Source organism: Saccoglossus kowalevskii, chromosome 11, assembly GCF_978046115.1.
Source record: "Saccoglossus kowalevskii chromosome 11, keSacKowa6.1, whole genome shotgun sequence".
Taxonomy (NCBI): domain Eukaryota; kingdom Metazoa; phylum Hemichordata; class Enteropneusta; family Harrimaniidae; genus Saccoglossus; species Saccoglossus kowalevskii.
Genome location: NC_140651.1, coordinates 17,085,583 through 17,106,921, shown reverse-complemented (window position 1 = coordinate 17,106,921; position 21,339 = coordinate 17,085,583). Strand labels below are relative to the sequence as shown.

The 21,339-nt window shown below is 39.1% G+C and overlaps 2 protein-coding genes across 2 annotated transcripts; one reads left to right on the top strand and one right to left on the bottom strand.

The window, feature by feature from the left end:
- Positions 1 to 3,685: 3,685 nt before the first annotated feature.
- Positions 3,686 to 7,083, bottom strand: LOC100369818 (tubulin alpha-1A chain-like). The gene is made up of 4 exons (XM_002735540.3): positions 6,983 to 7,083; positions 6,465 to 6,687; positions 6,161 to 6,309; positions 3,686 to 4,821 (listed from the first exon to the last, which is right to left on the bottom strand). The coding sequence occupies exons 1-4, from the start codon at positions 6,983 to 6,985 to the stop codon at positions 3,841 to 3,843; spliced, it is 1,356 nt and encodes a 451-aa protein (XP_002735586.1). The 5' UTR covers positions 6,986 to 7,083; the 3' UTR covers positions 3,686 to 3,840.
- Positions 7,084 to 13,683: 6,600 nt separating this feature from the next.
- LOC100369964 (tubulin alpha-1B chain-like) lies at positions 13,684 to 20,954 on the top strand. The gene is made up of 4 exons (XM_002735541.4): positions 13,684 to 13,811; positions 14,047 to 14,269; positions 16,422 to 16,570; positions 19,678 to 20,954. The coding sequence occupies exons 1-4, from the start codon at positions 13,806 to 13,808 to the stop codon at positions 20,656 to 20,658; spliced, it is 1,359 nt and encodes a 452-aa protein (XP_002735587.1). The 5' UTR covers positions 13,684 to 13,805; the 3' UTR covers positions 20,659 to 20,954.
- The last annotated feature ends 385 nt before the right edge of the window (positions 20,955 to 21,339 follow it).

Here is a 21,339-nt window from a genome sequence, read left to right as displayed (position 1 = left end):
CGCAGGTGTCGACTCCCCCGCTTTAACATGTAAGCTTACGAATGTGTGTAGATGCAAAGTTGGAACAAGTAGCACCACAAGTAGTTTTGAATCAGTCAGCAAACATCAGTATCATCCCAGCACATCAATATACAGCATTTGAAGCGGAATCAACCGCTGCAATGATACTGGCAGTTTTAGCATTTAAATGCATTAATCGTATACTGAAAAAATACTTTATTTTAGCTGGAATTAATTTTTCGTTGAAAATACATCTGGATTGTATTTTGCTGACCCACGCCTCAAGCGAAAGTGCCAAAAAAACACACATTCCAAGTTTCAAAAAAGTACATCATCTAATCGAAGTCAGATTACAATCACTATTTTATATAATCCAGGATATTATAATTACCCTTTCATACAAATGTGTATGTATTACCTCATTTGCATGCAGCGGGGTTATGGTCAGGTTAACAACCACGTGTTCAAGTCTTTGACATATAGAAATATTATATGGTAGACTTGCATCTGAATACAACGAGAACAGTATAGTGTTTTTAAATCTGCGTTCCAGTTTTCTCATCGCTTACGATTACTGCACTGCTGCAATACGCACATTGTCGCCCACAATATTACGTAAAATTCACGTTATAACATGTCACACGCACATTTGGACATTCATTTTCTTCTTTCAAGATTGTTATTTTTTTAACGTTCCATTAAATCCGATGAAAACAGACTCCGGTTTGTATTACGCATTCCTCGCCAGAACAATATGGTAATTTATTTGTTGCTTAGAGACCACTGGCAATTGGTTCCCTCACAAACAGTTTCAAATGTTACCGTAATAACACAACACAAAGCGACTGGCCCATAAATGATACCCATCCGTATATAGATATTACAGTTATGTGTGACTGTATGACTCACTATGAAACACTAAGTGCGCACCCAACTCTACACTAAGCAATTCCCGTTGCTAAAACGCGCACCGCTGTTCCATGTATTTCTATTAGTCATACGCAAGCTGCTGTAGAACGCCAGTCGAAGAGCCGGTGAAAACAGCACAAACTCAAACGTGTAATCCTGGGCAACCACATTTATATATGTTGCACATGTATGGGTAGTCTTGTTAAACTGTTTGAGAGAGTCTCAACAACTAGCCCGAAGTAAGGATTTATGAGAGTTTTCGGCCTTTGTTTTCACCGAGATGGTTGCTAGGCGGGGAAAATGCCCGGACCAGAGAATATATTCAGTGCCATGTTTACTACTGGTTGTTTTAGCACCATATTCCCCAGAGTATAACATGTAGGCGTGAGTGGCGCCTTCACCGACCGAACGGCATCATACCTCACTGTTGGGTTAAGAGCACCGCGGAGGGCGCAAATCAGGGACTTTGTCAGGCTAATAGCACAAGTGCTTTCTTGAAATCTACAGCGTGGTCATATTGGCAAATATATTGGCCGCATTCGAAATAACGCAGAATCGGGCTCTGTACAAAGTCATGTCCATCATGTCATATACGCTCTTCAAAGTCATTGGCGGGGATGGGGGGGGGGGGGGGGCTACGTCACAGACGTTCCACGTTGCTAAGACGCGCACCACTGTACCATGCATTTCTATGGGCTCTGTGCGCGCTGCTGTGGAACGCCGGTGGAGCCGGTGAAAATTCGAGAAAACAACACAAACTTTGAAGTAATTCTGAACAACCAAATTTATATATGTTACACACGTAGGGCTAATCTTGTTACACTGTTCAGTCACAACAACCATCCCAAAGTACCGGTTTTTGCGAGTTTTTGGCCTTTGTTTTCACAGCGAGGGTTGCCAGGCGGTGAAAATGCCCGGATGTCCGCCCCGAGGATTCGACACGGATACTGATAGCACAGTCCCTCTGATAGAGGGACTGTGCTGATAGTTAATTCGAACGTTCATTGGGCTTCATAAAATACTGGTCTTACGCCGAGTTTCCCAAATTCCATTCCGGGTGTGCTTTTCACACTTGCTCACCACTCGGATATATCCGTTACTGAATTTAGAACATGTAAATATTATGGTTTGGAGTCTAAAAATAAGCCGCCAGTGTGGTGCGGGAATATATGGGGTTTGGTTCAATGGTCACCATGCTCTCGTGTCAGCTGAACAGTCCTGAGAGATGTCGTCCGCCTCGATTGTTGCCTTGACTCGAGAACACAATCACCGCACGTTTTATGCTAACAGAATAACAATATAGTTTCCGTGTGGGCAACATTTTGTCTTGTGTCGACGGTGTCTGTGTACCACGAACGGTACTAGTAAAAACACATTATTATTAAAAGTCATGCACGGTAGTTACGGAGCTATATTACGAAGATCTTGATGATATTTACATCAGACGGTTAAATTTAAACAATACTCCCGCTAAGTGTTATTATATACAACTTGTAAGCAATTAATAATGAATTATTAATTAATAATTTCAGTTAATTGAACAATTTAATCTTGATAATATTGGAGGCTTGGTTATCATTCGTTTGAATATGTTTTGGACGAGTGCGTAAGGTCAGACGGTCATTCATTAAATTAAAATAAGTAATTATAGTGTTGTTATGAAAGTCATTCGAGTACTGCAAACTAAACCGTGCGAGGTTGAAACAACAACCGTAATTGATGCCTGAAGATAATTACACATACAATGACATACATTCAGTAAAATTATATCCCATAATATTTATCGCTACCTCTCAACACAGTGTAGAATGTATTAAAATGTGCACCTAACCACGGACAACTGTTACCTTGGAAACACGACCCTAAGATATTAATATGCGACAGCAAAAACTCGATTTACTTAATTTTGGAAAAAGAACCTTGAAATTATTCTGCAAGACAGGTACATCGGGGAAAAAATCGCTTGCGCATGCGCACCAGAAATTGAGTTTTATCTGGTAATGACCAGTAACTGTATTTTTTCGATGTAGGTTCATATTATTAATCGCGTCACATGATCCGTTGCACCTGGGTTGTCTGTATTATTATCACGGAGTAGGTTAGGAGGGAGCAAAGGCACCGCGTGTAAGTGACACGCATTCTGTTACAGAATCAATAGGGATAGAGATGTTAGGCAAACAAACAGTCTAGGTCGGCATTAATTACAGTTACTTAGCGGGTAATGTTACAAATTACTAGTACTACAACTGAATGGTTCAAATTAAAAAAAAACTATAGGAACAATGAATTTTAATGGTAAACTCATGTCCAAATAAAATGGGCAGCTTTATGTGACCGAGATTTGAGATACTTAAAAGTTGGTGAAAACGAAGATATATTAATGTAGTAGAATGGAATCATCATAGTGGTAGACTCAGGGGTGGGGTACTACTCCGCATATTCAATGTTCAGACATATCGTAAAATATTGGATATAACTTTTTGTGTTGTGTTAAAATAAAAACAATAATGTCATACAGTTATACGAAAGAGTAATTCTCTGACATCATCAATGCAATGTTTTAACCCCGGCCCTGTGAGTTGTTTATAGTATCACGATGTCAGAATTAGGTCATGACATGTATTATTATTCTGTCCTATGCAAAGGTTGAACTCGATAATAAAAGCGAACTACAATGTATTTAATATACATCGGCCAGGATGGTAGTTGTGTGTGGTGGTGGTGGTAGTAGTGGGGACTGGTGTGGTCGTGTGTGATGAATTTTAAGTCGCTGTAATTTTATGTAAAAACAAAACGTTTTATTTACTATTAAATATTGTACGTTTAGGTAATGGTATATACAAAAGTTTTCATAAGAGATCTCTTTAATTTTAATTTACTTATTGTTATGTTGCCATGATAGTGAATTGTTGTTGTGTACGACACACATGTTTAGTACTCTTCGCCTTCCTCCTCGCCTTCGCCTTCGACCGAGTCGACACCGACCTCTTCGTAGTCCTTCTCTAGGGCTGCCAAATCTTCACGTGCCTCTGAGAATTCACCTTCCTCCATACCTTCACCGACATACCAGTGAACGAAAGCACGCTTGGCGTACATCAAGTCGAATTTGTGATCGAGACGAGCCCAGGCCTCGGCGATGGCTGTGGTGTTGCTCAACATGCAGACAGCACGCTGTACTTTAGCCAAGTCACCGCCTGGTACAACGGTTGGTGGTTGGTAGTTGATGCCTACTTTGAAACCAGTTGGACACCAATCGACGAACTGAATGGTACGCTTGGTCTTGATGGTAGCGATGGCTGCGTTGACGTCTTTTGGTACAACATCACCACGGTACAGCATGCAACATGCCATGTACTTGCCGTGACGTGGGTCGCATTTCACCATCTGATTGGCTGGCTCGAAGCAGGCGTTGGTGATCTCAGCGACAGATAACTGCTCGTGGTAGGCCTTCTCGGCGGAGATGACTGGTGCATATGTAGCCAATGGGAAGTGGATACGTGGGTAGGGCACCAAGTTGGTCTGGAACTCAGTCAAGTCGACGTTGAGGGCACCATCGAATCTCAGAGATGCGGTGATGGATGAGACGATTTGACCAATCAAACGGTTCAAGTTGGTGTAAGTTGGACGTTCGATGTCGAGGTTACGACGACAGATATCGTAAATAGCTTCGTTGTCAACCATGAAAGCACAATCAGAATGCTCGAGGGTGGTGTGAGTGGTCAATATAGAGTTGTATGGTTCGACGACAGCGGTGGAGACCTGTGGAGCTGGGTAAACAGCGAATTCTAACTTGGACTTCTTTCCGTAGTCAACAGACAGACGTTCCATCAACAAGGATGCGAAACCAGAACCGGTGCCACCACCGAAGCTGTGGAAGATGAGGAAACCTTGGAGACCAGTACATTGATCAGCCTGGGTGAAAGTAAACATAAATAACATCATAAATTAAATTATATTCAATTTTTTTCTCAAACACAAACGTATGAGCTCATAATGCAATGGTGCCGCGCCTGGGGAGTAGGGCGTCGTGCGTAGTGTGTGCATAATTGGGATAAGTCACATTGAATGGAACCCGTGTTTAACGAGTTGTGAAAACTGTCAAAGGTTGAAAAGGGGCGAGCCGCTATTTTCCCGCTGGTTACAATGGCAATTGTCATTGACCGATTGTTAACGGAAACCAAGGAACCTATAGATGAGGGATATGATTTTACAGCCCCCTCAAGATCGAAAACAACAGGCAATTGTGAAAACGGAATGTCCGAAAACGCTTAAAGTATTAAGCACGTACGACTTGACGATAATAAATTGTAGAATTCTATTGTGAGCGATTTAATTGATTGTGCGAGTAGAGATCAGTCGGTAGCCTCAGAAGGTCACCGCTATTGTTGTAGGAATCTTCCGGCGAGACGTTGCATATTTGCTCAGTCTATCATCATGATGGGCGTACTAACTTAGTACGTTCATACCTCTATCTTAGATTAGATATGAACCCGTGTTCATACATCGACATGTTTGGGTGGACTAAAATAATTAACTGGTTGAATGTCGGAATTTTCCGGTATCCCGGCTCTACATGACGATGCATAGCTGTAGGTGACGTTGTTATGCCAACATTCGTGACTCGGTGTTCTCGAGTTTGTATTTATTAACATTGTCACAACATTTTGAAATAAACATAATTTATTTAGCTTTAATATACTTAATGTATCGGATAAGAAATGTCATATTATTGTTTTCTTCACGTTTTCTATTTTATATTATTGTATCTACCAATTTAGAAGTTGTTGCTGGGCGCAGTTGCTTGGGCTATTAAACTGATCTTAGGAAACCAATAAACAAACCATATATTTTACGTATAGAATTGCAATAAAATGGCTCTATTGTTAACAACAGCCTTGTTGTCGCGGCGGTACTTTGTAAACTGACAATGACATAATCGTCTGTCTCCATAGTCGAGGCATTTAAATAAATACGTCAACTTAACAACGGCAACTTAATTATCTTTCAAATAAATGTCTTTGGAGATTGGATATACACCAACAGTTTAACCTGGTGCCCGTTCCACTATCGTTATTAACTACGCACCGAAGCTGATTATTACTCTGAATGTTAGACGCAAGCTTTGTTTGTCGTTCTTAGATTTCATGTTATGATATTTTGATGCATGAACAAAACAACTTTACGAAATTTGTCGACGCTCGTTTATGTGACGAAAAGTATATTACTCGTATCCAAAATAAGTTCAACTTACCAGCTTTCGGACTCTGTCCAGAACCAAGTCGATGATCTCTTTTCCAATGGTGTAGTGACCACGAGCGTAGTTGTTAGCGGCATCTTCTTTACCGGTGATCAGCTGTTCTGGGTGGAAAAGCTGACGGTATGTACCGGTGCGGACCTCATCTGTGGATGAAACAATACGCTGAATGCTCAATGATTTTGCCGAGTACTTGTTTCTGCTTCGTATTTGCAAACACTTAATAAAAGTGCCAACACTACTGCAGGTGTGGAAGATCAAATCGATGTCTGAAAAATTGACACGTTTACCGACTACTCACCGATTACGGTTGGTTCCAAGTCGACGAACACTGCACGTGGTACGTGTTTGCCAGCCCCAGTCTCGCTGAAGAAGGTATTGAAGGAATCGTCACCGCCTCCAATGGTCTTGTCGCTTGGCATCTGGCCATCGGGCTGGATACCGTGTTCCAAGCAGTAGAGCTCCCAGCAGGCGTTACCGATTTGTACACCGGCTTGTCCAACGTGGATTGAGATTACTTCACGCTGTAGGTGATAGAAACAAATACGTACAGTGTATATTACAAGCTCACCTACTAATTCATCCGACACGTAGCGACAACATAGTGACCATCTTTTCAGAAATTATGCTCGATAGATTTCACCATGACCGCTATACATCGAAGTGTTATTCATGATTTCTCGCTGACCTGTATTATATTTTTCAACCGAAGCAATTTCCGTCAGAGTTTTGGAAAGTGGGTTTTTACCAACGATTCTAAAATTCAAGTTCTTCTGTTGAACCTGAACCTGAATCTGAAGATCCAAAAGCCGCACTTACCATGTTGTCTTTATAAAGTTAGACGTGAGTCTTAGTACTTGATGAGTTGTTAGAAGAGTCTTACGCTGACCGTTGATCTATCGGAATCGCAAGCCTGTAATGAAACAATATCAGAAAGTAGCTGTTATATATCCGAGGCAGGCGAGGCGAGTTGCTATGGTAACACACGCTGCTATGGGCCTATTGGACGTCAGCGGTCACGTGTCGGGCGCTTAATGTTGACGATATGCTTTGACACCCTAAGCTATTTCTAAACCGGTCTGACGGCTGAATTGACCTCACTGTTTTCACACGTTGTTCTCGCAATCTCAAAACAGATTTATTGTTCAAAAATTTGTCTAATCTTATTAACAATTCTCACTGCATGCGGCAACTAACTTTTCACAAGTTCTTGCATGCGACGCGGACAATGTCGCGACGGAGCTTCTCTCAATTAACAATGCTATCCAAAAGTGCGAGTGAGTGTTAAGAGGTTACGATCGTGTGAATCGCCAGGTCGACTCAGTTGACATCAACGGTCAATAACCATACACTGTTTCACATCGCTGCCCATCCCTCTAGAGTGTCCGTCGGTCCTCGACACGTAATAATAAACTAACATGAGGGTTATGTGTGCAGTAAACTGTCTTAGCAATAAAATAATTGACTACCCAACCAAAAATGAGTGCCTTGTAGAGTACTATCATACGGGACCCCTCCAGTCGGAATACAAGCCTGGGACATTGAAATGTTTGAAATAAACGCATCACCCATAAATAGACCAATCAATCGTTGACAACTGTAAATCCTTCATCGTTGAAAAAAGGATGTTTCAAACTTCAGTAAATTTGTCATCTCATGCGTCTCACTTTTGTCTCATCAAGTTGTTTATTCCTTCGTCGAGTACTTTTATATTACAATTCATGAATGCCCGATGATTTGTTTGCAATTCAACCATGTTTTATAGAAAGTACTCGCTGTCGAGGACAGTGTGTGATGGATATAAAAGATTCGTCTATTTTGTCGTCAGTTATACGTCTACCGCAATGCCGATTAGAAATATATCATGTAAAGACAGTCATAACTAGTTTCCTTAAAATGTATGAAACTCCACTACTGGAATTAGTTTATTTAAAAACGTACGTTTTTATGGCTAGGTTGGACATGGTATACTCCGTCCGCATGTCGAGGATACCAGGGTTATCCAACATAGACGATGATGGACACGAACTACGTACGCGTACCGGTGTGAACTATCTAACAATTATCTAACAGTGTATATTTATTATACCATGTACACCAGTACGTTATAATAACCTATGGAATGATGTGCCACGATCGCACACAACCAGGTGCAAACGATGTGACACCAAACGTCACAGGCATCAACGTGTTTCGACAAACACACGTCCCCCAAGTTACCAAATCACTTCGCATGCATGAACAAATAAACATGAAACGGACCCTTAACAATTTATGAAATACTGGCTTCAGGTGTGCGTTGTGTTTGTTATATTAGTCACTGCCATGGTAACGTCGGGTTCCAGTGCTCTTGGGCACAGACGTATACTTTATGTCGTTGTTGTGCAACTAACCCCGATCGTTCACAATATATTTGATATTTGCCGTTACACACTCCGGCAATAAAAAGTACTCGTAATTCGTGTTTTACAAATAAAAATAGGATTTATAGTGATGTTTTCAACAATACACTCTGCACTTCCACTAAGAGCTATGATTAAAAGAAGGACAAAAAAAAGGCCCAGCACCATGAATTCAGTAAAATTACCGACCGCAGTGCGCCCATGCATAAAACTCAACTGTTGGAATCAATAGAGGAGTTCACGTTAATAATGACGTTTCGAAGACAAACATATTCGGTTCCGTCAACGGTGCGTGCGATGCCAATATTGTTACAGCGGTAGAGCATACCGACGGCATTCTGTTTGATCGAGTACCGCTTAGTTGTTAGCATCGAAGCGTTCTCCCCTATTATGCGAGTTCGCACGATGCGATGCAATCTTAACAGCCACCACGACAAAGCTTTAAGCGTGAGGTCGAAAGCCAAATTTTGTTCGTATTTGCGTTGTTTGTATGTTCCTGTAGATCACACCTCATACTATAGCAGAATTCAATGCGTTTATTATCGTGATAACATATAATTTCATTCTGTTGCAACGTTTCTCTGTTTCAGTTGACCATATATCTATTGTGGTTCACAGTACGATATTATGGTAGAGTACATGAATAGTAAGTAGCTATAATTTACGATGGGATATAAAATTCGAGCATACCGCAATGTCATCTAAACATATTCACGGGAAGCCACGTATGCGTAGTCATGGTGTAAATGAACTCGCACCAAAACACACATGAGCAATTTTGCACAGCGTCACACCCTGGATGCCGCTTTTTTTTACATCATGGCCCCTGATTTATCCAAACGCGTTAAAATTGATTTGATTAACCATTGAAGTCAGTTGAAAGCGAGATAAATCATGGTTCATTTTTAGTAACCGTGGTTAAACATTCACTCAAACTTCACTGTCGCAGTCGCTAACGGATTCAGAAATATAATTTACTAGTACATTCAGACATCTTAAACATTTTTTAGAATACCAATTTTTCTTCTTCAAATAATGTTTATTCGAGTGACTCCTTTCTGGACTTGAATGACTGCCATATAAATATAGTTACCATGGAAACGCCCTATACAAAAACACGTACATGTCTATACATGTTCAGCCGTAATGCTGACCAAACAATAAATACTGACAATAAATTGATAACCACCAATTCATCGTCGACTAACACTTGTAGGATAATGGTGTTATGACAGAGTTGAAGAAATTACTGGCGGTCAGCGTTGCGTCGCGTCGCTTCATCTCAATACATTTTTATTTCTTTCAAAAGATCTCGTGGTGAAAAGTATTAAATCCGACAAATCTTCCACACTAATAATTTACATCTATTTGTCAATATTGACGATTTAAATCTAAAAGGATTAAAATTGGATATATCCACGTTTTAAAAAAAAAACTTAATCTCGTACTGTCCCGTCGCTTTAGAGATGTCCAGAGTTATGTAGATTATATGCTTTAGTTATTATATGCCAATAAGGTATCAACAAATAATAAAAAATGAATCATCAGATATTTTTTGAAAACGTCATGTAAAATGGTCAACTTTTGCAGTTTGGAGTTACTTCTCCTCTTCCCTGCCCTTCCCTCCTCTCGTCTTCTAGCCCCCAAGTCTTAAATCCGACGCCTACTCTTAACACCTTCCAAATGCATGTTAAAATCAACAAATGGGGCGTAGACTGGTACAGTCTGGCGATTATTTTTTTTTAAATATAAAATAATTAAAAAAAAAAATAGCGAAATGGAGGTGTTAACGGGAAATCCCCTGTAACCGCGAAATCACCCAGACTGGACATTTTTGCCGCGCCCTCTGTGGTGAAAGCAGGAACTAGTGTGTTTTCGTACTAGTTTTTATGTTAATGACAGAATGACAGGCAAGAACGTTATCCAATCAGAGTAATTTGACCTTTAAACTATATCTTGTTAACCTTTGTACCTGAAGACTTCACTTTTCTTCAAGTTTCTCGATCGTCAATCATAATTACTATTTATAACATTCCGTACAAATTATTCCAATGGAGAGAAGTAGCCTGCGTGTATCTTTATCTCGACTGGGTTACAGTGAAGCGCGATCTGCACAGAAGTCAATAATTGATGGTTTTACCGTGACTGACGGCCACGACGTTTTCGTTGCCCTTCCAAGCGGAAGCGGCAAATCGATTGCATTTGGAGTTGTTCCGTTCTGTTCAGATGAAAAACAGTTTGGCACTGTCGACAAGTTGACCTTTAACGCGACCCACAATGTTTACCGCATTATGCAGCGAGCACACCCCACTACTTTTCTGTATTCGTTCAGTGATGTCTGCATATCATGAATAAATAATAGCAACCGATTATCTGTAAATAAGACCAATGTGTGGTGGTTTCGCGTTCACCTCACCTTTCCCAAAACTATTTATTCCACTTTTTTTTTTAAAAAATCACCACAGCTGGGCCAGTCAAGTGGGGGCGCTGCGTCATTTGTAAAATAACTGATTGTCGTCGATTGTGAAGTCACCGACAGACGCGCCATCCGTTTCCCAAATTACGTAAATCGAACATTCTGGTTTTCTTATATTAATAAAAACTAGTGTCAGTTCAGATGTGTTTTGGCGCATTATATTGCGTTACTTGTACTTCTGAATTAGTGACACTGCTATAAATGTTAACAACAATTGGAAGAGTTCGTTGACCTCTCATATTCCGTCTCTGGCCGGAGATACTGTGTGCGCATATTGACAGTACATAAAACTGTCCGATATTTATTTATTTGTTTAGAGCAACTTTGTGATAAATTTCGTTATTAGTTTCTTTGATGGAGGGCATTAATATAAATAGTTTGTTTATTTATTTATTTTCATTCATTCATTAAACACGTCTTGCAACATAGTTGTAGCCAATACAATGACAACATTAACAGATTAGTCGTTGTATATATTTATTTCCATTGTGCTGAACGCAATCACCACTAATGTTTACAGGTAGTTGTTGTTATGTTGATAGTTGTTATTAAAGTTAGCTGTTAGTAGTAGTGATTTTTAATTAGCAGTTTGACAAGGACAAATAACGTAAAAGAAAACGAAATAACGTACAACGTTAAGCTTTGGGACCCTGCAAGCAGGCCAGTCTCACTGGTTCTCACCACAACGGGTAACGATCCCCCCTACCAGTCCCAAAACAGAAATAAAACACACAACAAAGTTTAAAAACTACGTGATAACACCACCAGTTGATTTATTCGTGATTAAAAGTGGACACTATTTAAAATGACAGTAGGCGGGTCCAGGGTGTGAAAAAAGAGTAGTAGTAGTTGTTGTTGACAATATCAATAAATACCACAAATGCCACTATGAATAGTAGTTACTGATTGGTTGAATGTTCACTAGTAAAATGATGAACAGCAGAATGGTAGAATGTTCACTGATAAATGTCGAACCAACGAATTGTTCAATAAGTGGTCAACGAATGGTAATTGACAAATGAATGAATGGTCAAACTGTAAATACAGAAGAAATAACAAAAACTAATAAGAATACAATGCAGAAATATCCCAAAAATTCAAAAGGTATAAAAATGTTCGTAAGGAGTGCACCATGCATAACAACAATTTTTAATAGACCATTTTCCGTTCACTGCGAGAATCACGCGTTATGCGTGAAATCGAACGTAAAAACAGGACAAACAAAGGTCATAGCGTCGTAGTGGCGTCAAACATCGCGTGGGATTCGACAAACGCGAAAGTATTTTGGGGAACATTTCCATGCTTAATAATGTGCTGTCCACATTTGATGATAGGCAATTTCGATTAAGTAATGGTATTCGGAAGCAATATTCCTCTGTCGAAGATCGGCCGGTCGATGTGAGCTACGAAATAAAGAAATTCGAGTTCAAAATCAAATTGTTCGATTTTTGCGGCAGACGTTCGACGCTCGTCTTTCATGCATCTCGCGAGATCTCGCAATTGTACGGAAAATCACCTATTAGATGGCCAAACGTGGTGCCCTTCATAAAACGTGTGATGTTTGAAAATTTCTCACTGTACTTTCAAATATATATACCTTAACTAACAATAATAAACTTTGAAATGGTATTCTCAACTACAAAAGGTACAACAGAGAATCTTAAACTTTGTTTACATAAGTTGCAGACGAAAGCGAGATCTATTCAGCAAAGACTGCACAAGTTTGAAGACTGCCGCAATGAATGTAAACTCGACTGAATTTACGCGAAATATAAACTCATAATATCTCACAATAATCTTGAATAAGTCTCCTTGTAATAGACAACTCAAATAATTAACGATTTATGTAACTAAACTAATCACGCTGGGAAATCTAGTAGAGTAATTTGGACGTAGAATACAATGCACAACAAGTAAAAGTAAAAATGGCGATTCTCGCAAAACGCGAGACTCTCGCAATTCGCGAACCGCACTAATAATAGATTACTGCCACTGGTGGCGCTCTAACCATAGGATACTCTGGTAGCTTACAATAGTAAACATTAAACCCTCCAGTATTGTTGGTAGTTGTGTTGTAATACGACCAGCGATCTAAAACATTCGTAGGCGTATACTGTAGAATAGAGCGAACCTGAATGAACTAACGATGACTCATACATTTTGAAGTGCGCCCTCCGTCGATGATTCAATCCATGTAAACAGCTTTTTCGCGTTCCAGTATGAACTAGAAATAACCCGCAACATCGTGTTTTTCGTGTTCAATCGATGTCAACAAATCAACTACTGGTTTCTTATAAATTACATGATATCGATGACGATATGTCTCGAATACATCGTTTTATTGGAGAGATCGCGGAACGGATGACAGTAAATTAAGAGAAAGCGACTCATTTACAATGTGCATAGAAATTAAGGATGCACTCGGAAGGTCATCAATGGCATCCCATAACTCAGTCGACCACGTTGCAGTGACGTATTTTGGATCACGGTATTTTCCTCGCACGAGTTAAAAGAATGTCACATGCACAGCAGCTATAACCGGTCTGGAAAATACTGGATATCAAATCCGGGGCTAGCATTGGAGGAAGTTCTCAGAGACGATGACATCATTGATAACCAGTAAGTACTAGTATATAAGCGTGTGCATCATTGCAAATACTTCAGTACTTCCCCTGTGTGCAACGACACCTTGAAGTCACGGCACACGATCAATAATTTCAGTTATTGTTTTATTTTTGATCAACAAGTTACTTGCTAAACTAGGATGAGTGTGAGTATATTGTGTGTGTTGTTTACGTCTTCCGCGTGCAGCTACAACCGCCAGGGAAATATTATTGTTCGCGCGAACTCAACGAGTAATTATAATTTATCTGTTTATTTATTGTCAATGGTCCCCGCTGTCAGTATCGTATACCATCCTCGGATACAGGCCATGACATGACGATATTAAATTTAGTATATTCCTGTACAGTGAATATTTACCATGATACGTTTTGAATTCACAGCGTCAAGTCATTTCAGTTCATATTGGACAGGCCGGTGTGCAGGTCGGCAATGCATGCTGGGAGCTATATTGTCTGGAACACGGCATAGAACCCGACGGACAGACGCCAAGCGATAAAAATGTTGCCAACGGCCACGGTATTGGGGACTGCTTCTTCAGAGAAACGAGTGCTGGAAAATATGTCCCGCGGTCAATCTTTGTTGACCTTGAGCCAACAGTAATAGGTGAGTACAAAATGATGTATTATTAAATAATGCTCCAGTCAATGTCAACCCCCTACCCTCCCCACCTCTGGGTTTAGTGGGGGATTTGAAAATTATTATTGTAAAATTTGCCAAATCCCCCACCTCCTTGGGCAAGAAGGATAGGCAAATCCTCGCCCAAACCTCCCCCCCCACATTTCCCCCACCGATCACCACTTCCCGCCATGCTTGCTATCAGCAGAGTACTGAATGAACGTATACGCCTGCGCAGCTACCGATGACTGGACACGAAACATGGCTATTACCCCACCTCCACAGGCACAGTTTGGCCGTAAACCCTGTCTAATGCCCTACATTTGTTCAGTATCGTCCAAGGTGGGAGGGGTCGGGTTGACATTGACTGGAGCATAAGGATAGGATAGGACATTTTATTTGAAACGTACACAAAAACAATGCTTGAGTAAAGTTCAATATAAGAAACATAAAGTAACACAATTAATCTAAAATAATTTTAAAATCTGAATAACAAAGTTAGCTAAAATACTACAAACATATTTGTCTACACTTGAGAAAACATTGATAAACAATTCTCCATTTGGTAAGGTTTGATAATCAGGTGAGTAGGTATATAAATAGTGCATAAAGGAATTTTTTCCTATGTTCTGAAAAACTGTTATGTTCACAATAAAAAAAATAATGTTTTTCATCGTCCACATCATTAGAGTCACACTTGTTAATACCCTGTCAATAGACCATTTTCCGTTCACTGCGAGAATCACGCGTTATGCGTGAAATCGAACGTAAAAACAGGACAAACAAAGGTCATAGCGTCGTAGTGGCGTCAAACATCGCGTGAGATTCGACAAACGCGAAAGTATTTTGGGGAACATTTCCATGTCAATAATGTGCTGTACACATTTGATGATGGGCAATTTCGATTAAGTGAGGATATTCGAATGCAATATTCCTCTGTCGAAGATCGGCCGGTCGATGTGCGCTACGAAATAAAGAAATTCGAGTTTTTGCAGCAGACGTTCGACGCGCTCTTTCATGCATCTCGCGAGATCTCGCAGTTGTACGGAAAATTACCTATTTTATTTATTCCCCTGTGACGGCCTGTTTTAATTGGCAAGAAGTGGGCTGAAATAGGGAATTTGGTTAATGCTACTGTTTTTTGTTTTTTATATCATCCTAATACAGAACTTGGGTCAACAAATTTTGATGAGCATGTCGAGCCGCTTCAAACAGTGCAAACCTTAAAATATATAATTAGCATTGGGTTTTTAATTCACTAAAAAAGCATACAAGATTTATGAATATGTTAAATAATATAAAACGTGAAAAATTAAATATTTGTAGAAAAGTTTCGATTGGAACCGAGAACATATTCCAGTCGGTGTGAGAATTAGCATAATATACGAACAGCACTGACTGTCAATCTACTACAAACAATTGAATGATTTGAACTTTATTTTGTTTATAGTTGAATATTGAAATACTGAGCTTCCAGGGGGATTATGGCTTTGAGATATACTTCAGCAAAAAGCGCCAAAATTTAAAAATAAATATAGCGTTTGTTGAATCCCATGACATCACTACGTATACGATGCTATGATCTTTGTCTGTTCTATTTTTATACTTGATTTAAAGCATAACGCGGGATTTCGCAGTTTTGTTATTTCCCATCTTTGACAGCGTTATTATAGGGCTCATATTAAAGGACTCATAGGCGACAATGTTAACATATGAGGAGATTGCTATATGAAAACAATAAACAAAGTTGAAAACATGGCCCAAAAATGGGAAATCAACATGCCAGTAATCAACCACATGAAAAAAACAAACATGTTGGCCAGCTCAAACTCTTGCAAAACTCGGGTAAACAAGACACACCAACTGTATTTGGATTGCACCTAGAGAAATCACTGGAAAAACACAAAAAAGATTAGAACATCCAAATACACACAGAATAAACCCGCAAAGTAATAAACAAAAGACCACATGTTAGTCTCACCTTTGACCCAGGTAACCACGCCCTCAAACAGGACCTGAGAAAAAAAAATATTAAAAACAATTTCATTGGTTTTTGTAAGGCATTTAAATTGTCATTGATTGATTAGTGGCATGAGACCTCTACTAACTGTTCATAACTGCTTGTATTTTCGCACCGTAGATGAAATCCGTACTGGTACGTATCGGCAGCTCTTTCATCCAGATCAAATGGTGTCTGGGAAAGAGGACGCAGCAAATAACTTCGCCCGAGGTCATTACACTGTTGGTAAAGATATTGCCGATTTGGTATTGGACAGAATCAGGAAACTTGTAAGTGGTATTTATATGATAGTCGCACGTTCGTCTTGAAGACACTATTTATGTTAGTGTGCAACGCAAAAGTAAAAAAATAATTTCTATTCTTTTTACATATGTGAAATTTAATGTTACAAGAATGAAAAATTATTGACCTCAGTTCGGAGAAAATCTTGTACAAAATGGAGTGAAATAGCATGTTCCATTGTTTACCATCATTTGCAAGGAACTCTCTCAACATTTTCTTCAGTGGTATAGAGCTTATATTTATAGATCTTATAAGTTATTTGTTGATGCCAAGGACTATCACAACAATTTTTTTTTTTTTACTGACAAGATGTGTTCCTATGCGATCTATGGGAACCGCTGCTACTTACAATTTCATGTATATCATTTGACATTTTTAGCTCTGCCGTCGTTGGCTTTGTCGAGTTGAGCTTATCATATGAGTGATTGTGTGTCGTCATCCGTGTCATGGGTAGACCTCTTTTAGATTTGTTCTTTTCATTATATCTTTAATTCTCTAATTTTGGTGAATGTATTTGTCAGTTTTGGAAAAAATGATATTTTCGACTTCTTGTTAAAAACCAATAGTTCAATTGCTTTGATATTACATATATAGATACTACATGTAGACCTTTCTCAGATTTGTTCATTTTGTGATGATATCTTCAGTTCTCTAATTTTGGTGAATATTTTTGTCATTTTTGGTAAAAAGTGATATTTTCGACTTCTTGTTGAAAACTGCAAGTCTGATTGCTTTGATACTATACATATTGTTCATTTTTTACTTCTGTGTGCAAAGCACAAAAGGGGAGTCTTTGCAGTTAGTGTGTCTGTCTGTCTGTCTGTGTGTGTGTGTCTGTCTGTTCCACTGATATCTCAAGAACCATACATTGATTTTTGATGAAACTTGGTGCACAGATGCTCTGGGCCAATCCACAGATTTGATTAGGTTTTGGTAAAAATCCATGCATATTAATTATCTATTTTGCATGATAATTAGCTGATTTTTAGCTGTTTCATGATTGATATCTAAAGAACCACTCATTGGATTTTGATGGAACTTGGCACATAGATGCTCTGAACTAATGCGCAGATTTGATTAGTTTTGGGTAAAAATCTGTGCAATATTAATTACCTAATTTGCATAATGATTAATCAATGTTTGGCTTTTTCACTGATATCTCAAGTACTAATCACATTTCAATAAAACTTACGGTAGTACATAGATATCATAAGACACTGACTACTGATCATCATATTTCAATGAGGCTACATAGATCCTCTAGGACATTGAATAAATAATTGACTCTAAATAATTGTGGATATTAATTACCTAATTCGCATAATTAGTTAATTTTTTCCATGAATGTTCCACTGATATATAAAGAACCACTAATTAGATTTTATTGAAACTTTTATAGAGTATTCATCATCACATTTCAATGAACCTAGGACTATGCAGAGACCCAATTAGTTTTTGGTAAATATTTATACTTATTAATTACCTAATTAAAATAATTAATTAACACTGATATCTCAATTACTGATCATCACATTTGAATAAAATTTGGTACATAAATGCTCTAGAACAATAGACGGGCCGATTAATTTTGGGTTGAAATTTGTTCTCTAATAATAATTCATAGTTTTTTTGTTCTAATCACATTTCAATGAAACTTGGTACATAGATATTACATTACGTAGCCCTTATAAGTTTTACACTCAAATCTGTTACCTGATTTACATAATTACATTGCCCACCCCACACTTTTGCGCAATTTTTATATTTGGGGTCACATTCGGCAAAGCGCCCACCCCTTCAAAATGCAACTAATTTAAAACTAATTTAATCTTGGTAATCGTTTTTATATGAAACAGCATGTATATCGACTGCTGTGAACATGATGTGAATGTGTAGAACACGGTAACCGTGCGTAAACTATGCTTCGACAATGACCTGTTAATACAAGTAAAATGCGGTAAATATTTCATGTCGTTTATTTGCTGAAATCATATCCAACAGATCGTACTTCGACATCGATAATTCACTTCCGCATTGCGTTACCAGAAAGTTTTCGTGAATTTCCGAAGAATTGCGTCAGTACAACGCAGCATTCTGATTGGTTAATAAGCAACTTGACCCATGGGGTCAAAGGTCGCTGCTGCAGGTAAAATCATGGCGGAAAGCAATTTTCATCGAGATCCGTACGATCCAACACCTTTGTCAGTGGAGATAATGACAATTTTGACTTCGACTTTGTTCCAACAGACTCAAAATGTTTTTAATTTCGTAAATTCTGGTGGTACGTAATTATTATAGTAATAAAATGTGCATATTTTTTGTGATCTTTTCTGTTTCTTCATTGTGAAAATCAATGACTACGCAACTAATTTCGTAATTTGATTTTCCCTCAAAGCTGTAATCTGTCACTTGATGAATGAATAAATTTTTCTCATTTGCACTCTTTTTCGAGGGGGGTGCTTGGGTAAGCGCCCACCCCTAAAAAATCATGATTTTCTGAGTTGAGGCCCCTGGGCGCTAACGCGGTCGAGTACGGTAGTTTCCAGCTATTCCATCAATATCTAAAGTACAAGTAATTTTTAATTAGTTTTTAATGTGTCTTCAATACTCTCAGAGTTCTTTCTAAGCTTTCTTTGATTTAATGATATCTTCTGTTCTTTAATTGAAATGTGCATTACTAACAGCGGAGCTATCTCAGCCGCCAGGCTGCTTGTTTTCTAAAATAAAATAAAATGACTGTAAAACAATATATATTTTTCAAAAACAATTGCGCCATTTATGCATGTTAGTGTCGGATAGGGATGTGTATTTACAACATCTAAACTGACTGCGCTAATTTAACCTTTTCACGATTCTTAACCTATGAGTATATTTAGACGACATAATACAGATTTTTTGATATACTTTAGTTAAAGGGTGGTGGTCACTGTAAAGCGTATGTTCTAATTTCCTGTAAATTAGCAATGTAGTTTACATGCACTGTGTACGTCGCTATGTGTCATATCGAACAGGACGCGGCGTGGCGACCGCCACCCTTTAATCAGTTAATTTGAATATTGAAAATAATTGATTACCTGGTTTATTTATGTTGCAGGCTGACCAGTGCAATGGTCTACAGGGTTTCCTTCTCTTCCATAGTTACGGTGGTGGCACTGGTTCTGGTTTCACCTCCCTACTCGCAGAACGTCTGTCTATAGACTATGGTAAAAAGTCAAAACTGACATTTGCCATTTACCCCGCGCCGCTGATAGGGACCTCTGTCGTCGAACCGTACAACTCGGTGTTGACAACGTCATCATCCATGAATCACGTAGACTGTGCATTCCTTATGGATAACGAGGCTCTGTATGAAATTTGTCGACGTAATTTAGACATCGAGCGGCCGACATACACAAACCTAAACAGGTTGATTGCCCAGGTTGTGTCGTCGACTACTGCTTCACTGAGGTTCGATGGCGCCCTGAACGTTGATTTGAATGAATTTCAGACAAACTTGGTACCGTACCCACGGATTCATTTTCCATTGACAACATACGCGCCAATTATTTCTTCAGAGAAAGCTTATCACGAAAGTCTTAGCGTTGCTGAAATAACAAATGCCTGTTTCGAACCAGCAAATCAGATGGTGAAATGCGATCCGCGTCACGGCAAGTACATGTCATGCTGTCTGCTTTTCCGAGGTGACGTGACTCCAAAAGACACTAACGCTGCCATAGCAAACATTAAGACAAAACGAATGATCCACTTTGTCGACTGGTGCCCAACAGGTTTCAAAATTGGCATCAACTACCAACCACCAACCGTTGTTCCAGGCGGTGACTTGGCTAAAGTACAGCGTGCCGTCTGCATGTTGAGCAACAGCACAGCCATCGCTGAGGCCTGGGCTCGTCTCGATCACAAATTCGACTTGATGTATGCCAAACGTGCATTCGTTCACTGGTATGTCGGTGAAGGTATGGAGGAAGGTGAATTCTCAGAGGCGCGTGAAGATTTGGCAGCCTTGGAGAAGGACTACGAAGAGGTCGGTGTTGACTCAGTCGAAGACGAAGGCGAGGACGAAGGAGATGAATATTGAACCTTTCTCTTTGAATACAAACTTGTTAATGTTGTTTGTTGTTCTTCAAAAAAAATGGTACGGAGTACACGCGTCCTTGTTACTCTCTCCAACCAAATACTTGTCCTTTGTCTTGAAGATTTGGCAGGCTTGGAGAAGGACTACGAAGAGGTCGGTGTTGATACAGTGGATAGGGAAGAAATATTAGAAGAACATGACGAGTATTAATGAACTTTTAAATTACTCATCATTGTAAATGAACTTGGCCTTCGGCGATACCACTAGTTCTATTAAATATATTTGTTTTTGAATGAAAATTGTCATTCATGAATGAGCCGTGAACCACCACCAACGTGCTTCTTGTTATATGTGATGAATTGGGCTTTCACTTTTCAATGTATATTGACAATGCCACCGGGTAACTTACATTACAGCGTTATACAGATTTATTTTTTGCTTTTGCGATGTTAGTAAGGAACGCTTGCAAGTATATTAAGCGGGGGAGTCGTCACCTGTGCAGGTGACAACCCAGGTGTTCTACCATAACATGTTGTATATACTTCAGTGCAAACTCATGGTATCAGTAGGGTACTTATCAAAATATAAATATGTGGATTACACAGACTGCGATTGAGATTATATATATTACGTATATATTTGAAATACAACGTACATGTAGAGTGGAGGTCAAATGTTTATTAC

Excerpts from the sequence above, each read along its gene's own strand:
- LOC100369964 (XM_002735541.4), top strand. Across the intron at positions 14,270-16,421 it reads CCTTGAGCCAACAGTAATAG|ATGAAATCCGTACTGGTACG; the intron begins GTGAGTACAAAA and ends TTCGCACCGTAG. Across the intron at positions 16,571-19,677 it reads TGGACAGAATCAGGAAACTT|GCTGACCAGTGCAATGGTCT; the intron begins GTAAGTGGTATT and ends TTTATGTTGCAG.
- LOC100369818 (XM_002735540.3), bottom strand. Across the intron at positions 6,310-6,464 it reads CTTGGAACCAACCGTAATCG|ATGAGGTCCGCACCGGTACA; the intron begins GTGAGTAGTCGG and ends TTTCATCCACAG. Across the intron at positions 4,822-6,160 it reads TGGACAGAGTCCGAAAGCTG|GCTGATCAATGTACTGGTCT; the intron begins GTAAGTTGAACT and ends ACTTTCACCCAG.